Here is an 11,347-nt window from a genome sequence, read left to right on the forward strand (position 1 = left end):
CAAGCTAACCACCACCGAGGACGTAGCCCACATTGGGGTGAACCTCGTAAATCTTGTGTCTTTGTTTTTGCTTTGTTTCTTATTGTTTCTCATTGATAATTATTGAAGTGTTTGTTTCATTGCATTGAACACCCTTACCATTGGTATTGGGTGATTCTCAAGGATAAAGTTTGAAACTTTAGACCCTAATGTGCTTTGTATTTCAATTGGTATTAGAGCTTAAGGCTTTTGTTGGTGTTTGGGAGTGTTCAAGAGTGCAAAACTTGTGGAAACATGTCTTCAATGAAGCTAGATATTGAGAAGTTTGATAGGAGTGTAAACTTTGGCTTGTGGCAAGTCAAAATGAAGGCAATCTTGATACAAAATGGGGTGCACAAGGCTCTTGAAGGTGAAGATAAGAAACCCATTTGAGTGAGTAAAGCAAAATGGGAAGAGATGGATGCTAAGGCTTTATCGGCTATTCAACTATGTCTCTCAAATGAGGTTTTGAGAGAAGTTGTGAAGGAGACTACCTCTAAGGGGATATGGGAGAAGTTGAAGTCTCTTTACATGGCAAAGAGTATGACCAACCGGCTACTCTTGAAGAGTAGACTCTACGATCTTCGATTGGAGGAAGGTAAACCCCTTAAACCTCACCTTGATGAATTTTATTCCATTGTTATGGACTTGCAAAATATTGATGTAGAACTTGATGATGAGGATTTGGCTATTTATTTGTTGTGTTCTAAAGTGGTTGTTAAGGTACTTTAAGGGAACTTCAAATGTTTTTCTCAAGTTCGGGAAAATTTGAAGCGGTTTGATTGGGTATTGTGATTCCGACTATGTGGGTGACTTAGATACTAGAAAATCTACCTCGGGGAATGTTTTTACATTGGGTAGAACGACGGTGAGTTGACAATCCCAAAATGTGGTCGCCATGTCCACCACCGAAGCAGAGTATATAGCTATCGCCGAGTTATTAAAAGAGGCAAAGTGGGTTAAAGGGTTGGTTGGTGAGATGTGTCCTAAGATGAGCTTGGTGCGTGTTCATTGTGATAGTGAAAGTGCCATTCATTTGGCAGGAAATCAAAACACTTCATTCGAGATGAAATTGAGCACAAGAGAGTGCACTTAGCGAAGATAAGCACCGATGATAATCCGGCCAACATGATGACAAAGCCGTTGCCGACCAACAAGTTCACTCTATGTGTGGACTTGATTGGTTTAGAAGCTTGCTTGATATGAAGCCCCTAGGGGGCATTTATGTGGTGTGTTACTTGATTGATTGTTGGTAGTGTGCAGATGGAGTGTCTTGGAGGAAGTGTGTGATCTTGGTGAACTCAAGTCAAGGTGGAGATTGTTGGAGTTTTTGGTGTGACTTTGAGTGCACCAATGGTGTATGATGAGGTTGATGGTGTGTGGAAGAGTATGTGTGTGTATGATGATGATGGAGAGGTTTTAAAGGGCTACTCGACTGGAATACACTATTGGTCGATCGAGTGAACCAGCTCGACCATTCCAGTAGCCTCCTGATCTACCGCTCAACCAGGTTCATGCTCCGCTCGACCAACCTTCATAAGAGCAGCATGGGACTGTTCTGTTTCGCGATAAAAGCCTGCGGCCAATCTTTAGGGCTAGGCCCTTTCCTTCTTTACTCCCATATGCACACAAGTATAAATAGAAGTCTCAACACTTACTTGTTAGAATATTCTCAACCCTAGCCAAACACAAACCCTTTCTCTTTCTTTTCTCTTCTCCAAGTGTAATACTTCTTTGTAAGAGTTCTTGAGAACTCCATTGTTTCTTCACATAATACAAGCAAGCTAACCACCACCGAGGACGTAGCCCACATTGGGGTGAACCTCGTAAATCTTGTGTCTTTGTTTTTTCTTTGTTTCTTATTGTTTCTCATTGCTAATTATTGAAGTGTTTGTTTCGTTGCATTGAACACCCTTACCCTTGGTCTTGGGTGATTCTTAAGGATAAAGTTTGAAACTCTAGACCCTAATGTGTTTGTATTTCAGGTAATTTGTTGAGTTTGCTGGATTTGAGTTTTTTTTTGTCAACATTCCCTAGGTTAAGAGCACATGGCAAAATAGGAAGGATCAGCTGCTCTGTCCGTGTTTCATAATTTATTTTCACTAATTTTAATTCTGTTATGTTGGCTAACTTTTTGGATATCTTAGACCCTTCTTTGGATGACCTTTAAACCCTCCTTATTGGATGAGAATCTTGAGGAGAAATTGTTGATAAAATATTGACTACTCTAATTAACGAGCAAAACACCGAGCTGTACATATCGAATGACAAGGTTGATTTGTCCCTATGAAAATGATCCATCTTCTAATTTTGTTTGTTCAACTTAATTTGCATTTTTTTAGGTAATTGTTTGACTCTCTTTCTGTAAATTTCATACATACACAAATATTTTTTCCTCTCTCCTACTAAGTATTCATTTTTTCTTTCTACTTGTATTTTAACACTCTAGTGCTTTCACAAGGGGACTTTGTCTATTTGGAGATAGAAAATGCGAGTGCAAATATTTCCTTTCCCAAACCTATACCACCTATAATTTTTGTACACACCACCTAATAACCGTGACGAGTGAAGTTTTCTTCATTATGCTTGACCACTCGTGTATGTATTCAAAATCTTCCCTATCCACTATAGCCAATAAGGTATACCTTTCATGGTTATACTTACATTATACCTGCCTTGTATTCACTCAATGTTCGTGTTATATACGCCAATTACTATAATCATTTCTAATATATTAATTTGTATATTTATTTTTATTTAAATTATACATTTGACAACAAGATAGAATTAAAATTTGCAATGATAAAATCATCACATGTGAAAATTTATATTTAAATTTTATATTATAGAATATTCTATCTATAACTCAAAAACATAAAATTCCTTTGACTAGGCTGTTTTCAAATTTTAATGATTTAATTATTAATATATGAAAGAATTATTCAAATGATACTTCATACTACTACATATCCATGGGCGTTGTGGCTATAAGCGGGTCCAATGTATATAATCGGGTAAAATATCATATCTACTTTCTATTAATGGCCTAGGTAAAACTTTTCACACCCATTACTCACTTAAATCTTTCACAGTTATATAGTCATATTAATTTATTATCTATTAAATTTATATCCATATCACTCAAATCGAAGCAAATATAAAGTCAAATCCCTCAAATTATATACAAACGTTTTTTTATATGAGACGTTTTCATAGTGAAATTATTTTTATTGGGCTAATCCATATAAATTTTAGTGTATTAAAGTGATAACTTACGATTTAAAGTGATCAATTACAAAACAAAAACAAAATAATTATATAAATTTATTTTATAGTGAGACGGTCTTATAAACCACCACCAGAGTTATAACCGCCATCCCTGCCGGTCCCGGACATGGAGTGAATTTACTCCCGCCTTTAACTTTAGTTTACTCCCAACTTCCAATTCCCAATATATTTACATGGTGTAATTATCTTGCTTTCCTTTTTTATTTTCACCTCCTCCTCTCTCTTTCATGGAGCCTACCTTCTCTGCTTCCTGTTTCCTTCTCTGAATCAATCTCACCTTAATTTTCTCTGTCTTCTGTTCTTAAGAGGTCTCATTTTTTGTTCCACTTCGAAAGAAAGAGAAATCTGCGCTGAAATTTATTTCTGTCAAGTTTTTCATTTGAAAAATTTTTGATTTTATCAATGGAGGATGCTAACGAAACACGGTTGTTGCTGAACCGATTAATTGAAAAAATCAATGAAATTTCATCAATTTCTGATTATCGATCTCCTGTTAAGAAGCAGTACTGTAATTTAGCTCGAAGATTGAAGCTTTTAACGCCAATGTTTGATGAAATGAAGGAGAGTGAACAGAAATTAACTGATGATGTTATCAAAAATCTTGTTGATTTTGATGAGGCGCTTAATCAAACTGTTGATTTGCTCCGATTTGGTTCTCGTTGCAGCAAAATTTATCTGGTTTGGATCTGTTTTTTTACAGCTTTTTATTTATTTAGTTATCTTATTTTATGCTACTTTTAGCTAACAGAAGATGATAATGTTAATAAAATAACTGGAATTTACTCTGAAGTTTTGTGTAATTCTCTTAATTTCGTGGATTTGTTATTGTTTTGTGTTGTTATTGTCATGTTACTGGATTTTAGGGTTTGAAGTGATTTAGTTTTATCTTAGGCATTATGGGTGACTTTGTGCTATTTGGAAGCTCGTTTGATGATCGTACTTTGATGCTAATGACATGCTATTTTCTGAGGTCTTAGATTTTGTTGGAAGTGTATATTTATATTAACAAATTTATGAATACAATTTTTAACTAATGGAGGTTTGAAGGTGTCAATGGTCAAAGATGTGCATAGTAATCACAAAAGTGAAAACGATGCAACTAAAAAAGTATTAAGTTAGTTAATAGACGATTTAAGTTGAATAAGCAAAAGTAAAAGGAGTAATGGGGCAGGTTTTGATCATTGATGATGGCTTAGTGTTAGAATGCTTATTCATGAATGGTTTTTGCTTGTGGTTCTAATTATTTGGTAGTTAATTCTATTATTTAGGTGACCTAAAGCTGAATTAAGTGATATGTGGGTGGATAAGTTTTTGAGATTCCAGGGAATTGTTGAATAATTTAAATAGAATTGGTAAAATGGTCGAATTGATGGGGCATATATCGAGCATTGATGGGTTTGTGCTTGAAAATATATCTTTATATATGGACAATGATTAAATACATCATTTTGGGTTGTTATCATGAGTGACTCTTAGTATTTGGTTGTATCTAGAAATTAGGTGATCTTGAGTTTACTTTAGGGATATGTTTCATGGTATCAATATCTATTGTAGGCATTTACAAACAATTTTAGGATAAGAACTCACCTATTGTAGTAGGGGAATTGAGTACTATTGGAGGTAATTTAGTAGAACTTTTGTTGTGGTTATGACTCTATGGATTCAATGCCTAAATGATGAATCAAGTTGGAGGCATGGCCTATGGCAATTCAAAATCTGTGATGAGATTAGGAGCTTATATTTTATGAGTTTGATTTTGTGATTTTGTCCATATTGGGATCATTGATTTTGAATAGATCTTTTTTAGGCTTGAAATGGAGGACCAAAATAAAGAATTTATATTAAATTTGCCATTTGGATCTCGATAATGGTTGATGTAAGTCTTACATTTGTATTCAAATGCATTGGATTTGGGAGTATATTAGTGGCAGTTGACATGGTCTTTTGTTTATATACCTCCATCTTTTAATAGTTACAATTTCTTAATGTTGCAACTATTTAAAGACGCTGAAGTAGATTTTATTGAATGGCTTCATGTACCATAAGTACAAACTCTTCACTTTGAGATATAGCTTTTTCAATCAACATAACAAGTTGCATCACACACATTTATAACGAAATATGAAAAGGCCTCTTTCATATAAAAAAGCAATTATCAATTTATCATATTAGCAATATTCATGTTGAAAAGACAATCTAGTATGATACGATGCAAAATAGGGAGAGTAAGATCCATGTGAGAGCTTATAGAACCAAACGTACCACTAAAGGTGGTGCTGTATAAGTGTTCTCTTCAATATCATAGAAGAAATGACCATTGACAAGATATGCTCTTTCATAAGTGGTGAGTCTGTCCATGAAAGAGTGATTTTTTAAAAGTGTTTCAATAGCATTCATTGAGAAAGGAAGGTTAAGAGAAGGGGTGGGGAAGGAAAGTGAGGGGAGGAAATGGTGATGTTTTCCTTTCAAATCAATTCATTATTGGAAAATTTTGGTTTGGACACAATGTGAAAGAGTTCTTTCCTTCAATTTCCTTTCCTTTATTTTCATTCTCCACCTTTTACAATTTAAATGAAAGGAGTCTTATTTCTTTCTTCATCCTCTTTTCCCCTCCATTTCCTCCTATCTAAATATAACATTAATTATTGGCTGAGATAAATTTATAAATGTGCATTTGAATAAAGAAAGAAGGAAATGAAGCGTTAGATGAGTTTTCTGCTTAAATCTCTCTATTAAAGGAAATATTTGTGTCTCCTAGAATGCGAAGTATGTCATTCCTCCGATTTGCTCCTCTTCATTTCCCTCTCTTCCTCATTTTCTATCCAAGTGAAGGAAAATTCCCAACTTCTTTCCCATCATTTTCTTCATTCCTAATAAAGAACAAAGAGAAGTGCATGATCATTCTCTAAGATTTAATCCACATGATTGGTGGAAGTAAGCCATAACAACAACAACAATAATGTTAGATCTTTAATACCAAAAGATTGGGGTCGGTTACATGAATTAGTAGATCAGTTACGATGGTCGTCTACATAGATTTTTCTTCTTTCATTTCAATTTTCTACCATCTCAATTTATAAGTCTAAATCATTCATATCGGTTTTGACTTCTGCCATCCAGGTCTTCCTCACCACTTTTTAAGTTCTATGAGTTTCAACTTTCTATCTTCTTTACTGGTTACACTAGTCTAATGGTCATTCGATAAAAACTTGCCCTTTAGCTTTAGGGGTGCATCTTAATCACATAATATATCATTAGCTGCCCTTTATTTTTTCCCTTTAGCTCTAGGGGTTGCATCTTGTTGGAGGTCTCCACAATAAAATATGGACCTAAAGTATTAAAAGCATCTATTTGGATCAATATTGTTTTCTTCTAACTTTATGGTATCTCTTGTTTTCCCATTTGTGTTGAAGTTACCTTTATGTACTCCGTCTTATTCCAAATTTAACCCTCGTGACTCTCTTGTCTCCATCATTCTAACTTAACATTAACCCCCTCCTCGGTCTCATCTACCAAAACAATGTCATCAGCAAACACCATGCACCAAGGCACATCTATTTGTATCGATCGAGTCATCTCTTCTATGACCGTTGCAAAAAGAAAGGGACTTAGGGCCAAGCCTTGATGGAGGCAATTGTAATTGAAAAAACTTTTGTTGCTCTTTACATGTCCTAACATTTGTCTTGACTTCATGATATATATCTTGCACTCTATTAATGTATTTTTTGGGAATACCATTTCCTTCTAAGTGCACCAATATTCTTCTCTTAGTACCTTATCATATGCTTTTTCCAGTCAATAAAAACCACGTGCAAATCTCTTTTTCTAGCCGTATAGTAATCCGTCCTTTGTCTCATAAGATGAATTGCTTCGATTTTAGATCTCTTGGCATAATTCCTAATTGGTTCTATGCTATTCTGTCTCTGTGTACATATTTTTGTCACTCTTTTCCATAACTTGTACGTATGACTCATGCGTTTTATTCTTAGGTAGTTGGAGCAATCTTGGATTTTCCCTTGTTCATGTAAATGGGTTCTAGAGCACTTCCTTCCATTCATTTTCCTTTCAGTATAAACTTTAAGAGTTGCAGTTTTATATACATGTCTTTTTTTGGCATAATGGATAGAGATATTCCTTACGTCCCATTTGGTTGATGATACTAAATCGTGGTAATAAGAATGATTTATAGTGTAAATTTTAAGCAAATGTACCATGTCATTGCTATAGTAAAAAACTTTGATCATTAAATGTTTGTTTTTTCTCCATTACTACCTATACCACGTTTTCAATTGGTATAATGCATTAGAATGAATTATAAAAAGAAATGAGATGATTGATGTATAACAAGCATGACCGTTAAACTTGTCAGAAGATTTTTCCACAAAAATTAGACTAACTTTTTATTACCATATCCACCATTTAAAACTGACATCAACGGGTCGTTTGAGTATTATGCAATGCATCATTGGCATCAAGTGCTTTTCTTCTGATTCATTCTTTTCATGCTGTTATGACAGACCCTTGAAGGAGAGAAAATTATGACAGATTTCTTTGAAGTGACATCTAAGTTGGAGCAAGCTTTGGATAGACTACCAATCGATAAACTTGACATCTCTGATGAAGTAAAGGAACAGGTAGGATCAACTCACCTGAAGGCTTGTTCTGTTGCATGCCCATGATGGTCGTTTGACTATCTGTGTGGGATTTTATGATGATGCAACTTACTGGAGAGTGGAGAGATTCTATATCTTTTACTCAGATAGTTTCACTATCTCCTAAACCCCCTCTACAACCCCCGTTTTGAGTATTAACTAGGATAAGATTGGGCAATATCAAGGGGTTTATGCTAATTTTTTCCTTTCAGGTTGAGCTTGTTGTTACTCAGTTTAAAAGAGCTAAGGGAAGAATTGATTCCCCTGATTCAGAGTTATATGAGGGTCTTTTATCTCTATATAGCTCTGATATAGCTATGGATCCAGAGTTACTAAAGAGTGTTGCTAACAAGCTGCACCTGATGAATCTTGATGATCTGACACAAGAGTCCATTGCTCTCACTGAGATGGTTTCTACAACTGATGGAGATCCTGAAGAGAAAATCGAGAAGATGTGCAATCTACTAAAGAAAATAAAGGATTTTGTTCAGACTGAAAATCCTGATTTTGAATCTTCTGCAGGAGAGAACAATCCCTCATCAAGTTCCACTGGACAAACATCTTCTGATGGGAGTCCCAAGTCTCTTGTTATACCTGATGATTTTCGATGTCCAATTTCTCTCGAGCTAATGAGAGATCCTGTTATTGTTTCAACTGGACAGGTATTTAGATCAAGTTACTGCTATATATCCCCTTTTCATCTAGCTCCTTTTATTGTTTTTAAGTCTAGCTGATAATCAAAAGTTGCCTTTTGTATTGTCGTCATAAATTGGATTCCCTATGAAGTTTGTTATTCTATATATCTTTTTTTGTGGTGTTGTCTTGTTTATTTGATAGAAGATTGACTTGGTGGCATACTAAGAGTTGTCACAACTTCTTTATAGGAAGGTGACTCCCCCTCTTTTATCTATTGTGCTGTTAGGTACTTAGAAAAAGGTGAAGAGGGTACTGCATGTATTGTTATTTGCATAACACATTCCATAACACTTCTTTGCCTTACTGATGAAATTGTGGTCATGATGCTTACTCTAGGGTTCGGTATAGCCCTACGTACTGGTTTGTCAATCGTTTGCATCATATGACATATATTTTCATTTACTAAGGAACTTCCAATTCTCTAGATGCAAAAGATTCATCAGCCTCGGCTTCTGTTGTTACTTAATAGAGATGTATTCCTTCTTTCTTTTCGTTCTTTATTGTTTTCTTATACTAAATAACTGCCTTCTTTCTCTTTTGCAGACATATGAACGCTCATGCATTGAGAAATGGATCGGGGCTGGTCACAACACATGCCCAAAAACACAACAATTGCTCCATAACTCATCTCTTACACCCAACTATGTCTTGCGAAGCCTAATAGCCCAGTGGTGTGAAGCAAATGGGTTGGAACTTCCTAAGCGGCCTGGAAGTTCGAACCCTAGCAAAACCGCCTCTGCTTGTTCAGCTGCTGAACGTTCCAAGATTGAAGAACTACTTCGCAAGCTCCACTCAGGTAACCCTGATGATCAGCGTGCTGCAGCTGGTGAAATCCGGCTTCTTGCAAAGCGAAATGCTGATAATCGTGTAGCCATCGCTGAAGCAGGGGCCATCCCTCTTCTTGTGGACCTGCTATCGACACCCGATTCACGCACCCAGGAGCATGCTGTAACCGCTCTTCTTAACCTTTCAATTTGTGATGATAATAAAGGTAGTATCATAAATTCAGGGGCTGTACCTGGTATTGTTCATGTGCTGAAGATAGGAAGCATGGAAGCAAGAGAAAATGCAGCTGCTACCCTTTTCAGTCTCTCAGTTGTGGATGAAAATAAGATAAGAATAGGTAATTTAGGCGCTATTCCTCCTCTTGTAATGTTGCTGAGTGAGGGTGCCCAAAGAGGGAAGAAAGACGCTGCCACTGCATTATTTAACCTATGTATTTACCAAGGAAACAAGGGCAAGGCAATAAGAGCTGGAATTGTGCCGACATTAATGGGATTATTGACGGAACCTGGAGGTGGCATGTTGGATGAGGCGTTGGCCATTTTGGCTATACTATCTAACCACCCTGAAGGTAAAGCTGCCCTTGTATCTGCAGATGCATTACCTGTTTTGGTAGAGGTAATTGCCAACGGATCACCAAGGAACAAAGAAAACGCAGCTGCAGTTCTAGTGCATCTTTGTTCGGGTGATCTGAAATATCTAGAAGCAGCACAAGAGCTCGGAATTATGAATTCTCTGATTAATATGTCACAGAATGGCACCGAACGGGGGAAGAGAAAAGCTCAGCAATTACTCGAGAGAATGAATCGATTACTTGAGCAGCAAAAACAGGCCCAGGCGCAAGCCGAGGCTGAATCACATGCACCAACTCCTGCTGAAGACGGGCTCTCTTAATTTTTCAATACTTTTTATATAATTTTTTTAAAATTTGAAGTTAAAGGGAAAGAGAGGATGGAAGGAAGGGCCTTGTATTGATCCACCGGAAGTTTGTAAGTCTTATTCCGGTGGATGAAGCTCATCATTTTTGGCACTCTGCTGGTTTTGGGGGATTGAGATGAAGAAAGGATCGTCAATATCATCACAGAAGGCACAAAATATATGCAAAGAAACAAAAAAATGACATGGTCAGACATGTTGATATGTAACATTGTAAAAATTTGTATCCGTAATCATTCTCAACTTTTATCAAAGGATAGATTTTATATGTGCTTTTGTCCCATTGTTTTGCTTCTGAATCCAAGGTTAAGACATCTATGCATCAACTTATTGTAACTCAAATCATTTGAATTTAAAAGATAACGAAAATGTGAGCAAATTTGATGACCGAAACGAGCTATGAAATCATGCGGAGTGGTTATTTATGGTTATTTGTAGTAGGGAATCATGGGCGGTAGTTACGTTATACATTGTGGGAAGTTATTTTCCACAAATGGAGTAAGTGGAGTGGCGATTACCAGGCGGTTATTAACCGGCCACTTTTGGTAACCACTAAACGGTTGTGGCCGGTTACTCCTTGCGGTTTCCTTAGGAGTTTTAGAAGTTATTTTTTTCGTTTTTGCTTTTTCTACATAGCTTAGCTTGTACTTCATTTACGGTAGTGAATTAATGATAAAGAAAGCCCGAAATAACTTTGTTTCAAATTCTCGTTGTTTGTATGATTCTTGGATTAGAGTCGTATTTGCAAAAGTTTTTATACTTAGTGTAAGTGGCAACTACACGCGTTTATAGTGAGTATTGAGTTAGCCTTAATCTTTCCCTTTTGTTTCTATTCGAAATTCACACAAAAACAACAAAATTTTGCTTCTTTTTTCATTTGACATTTCTCCCTCTCATCCCCTTCATTGTTCTTTCATTTGTTCATTGTTAAAAGCTTGTAAGAACCCCTAAATTTCAGGCGATTTTACAACAAT

The 11,347-nt window shown here is 36.0% G+C and overlaps 1 protein-coding gene across 1 annotated transcript; it reads left to right on the forward strand.

Moving 5' to 3' along the window:
* Positions 1-3,473: 3,473 nt before the first annotated feature.
* Positions 3,474-10,715, forward strand: LOC130814310 (U-box domain-containing protein 13-like). Its single transcript, XM_057680424.1, has 4 exons — positions 3,474-3,984; positions 7,824-7,940; positions 8,171-8,620; positions 9,198-10,715. Exons 1-4 carry the CDS (start codon positions 3,709-3,711, stop codon positions 10,329-10,331), a joined length of 1,977 nt encoding a protein of 658 aa, XP_057536407.1. The 5' UTR covers positions 3,474-3,708; the 3' UTR covers positions 10,332-10,715.
* The last annotated feature ends 632 nt before the right edge of the window (positions 10,716-11,347 follow it).

Source organism: Amaranthus tricolor, chromosome 5 (genome assembly GCF_026212465.1).
Source record: "Amaranthus tricolor cultivar Red isolate AtriRed21 chromosome 5, ASM2621246v1, whole genome shotgun sequence".
NCBI lineage: Eukaryota > Viridiplantae > Streptophyta > Magnoliopsida > Caryophyllales > Amaranthaceae > Amaranthus > Amaranthus tricolor.

What these genes read in the sequence shown, in the direction of transcription:
- LOC130814310 (XM_057680424.1), top strand. Translation starts at nt 3,709, where the DNA reads ATGGAGGATGCTAACGAAACACGGTTGTTGCTGAACCGATTAATTGAA. An exon ending in GTTGCAGCAAAATTTATCTG is followed by an intron (nt 3,985 to 7,823) that starts GTTTGGATCTGT and finishes CTGTTATGACAG; the next exon opens with ACCCTTGAAGGAGAGAAAAT. An exon ending in CTGATGAAGTAAAGGAACAG is followed by an intron (nt 7,941 to 8,170) that starts GTAGGATCAACT and finishes TTTTCCTTTCAG; the next exon opens with GTTGAGCTTGTTGTTACTCA.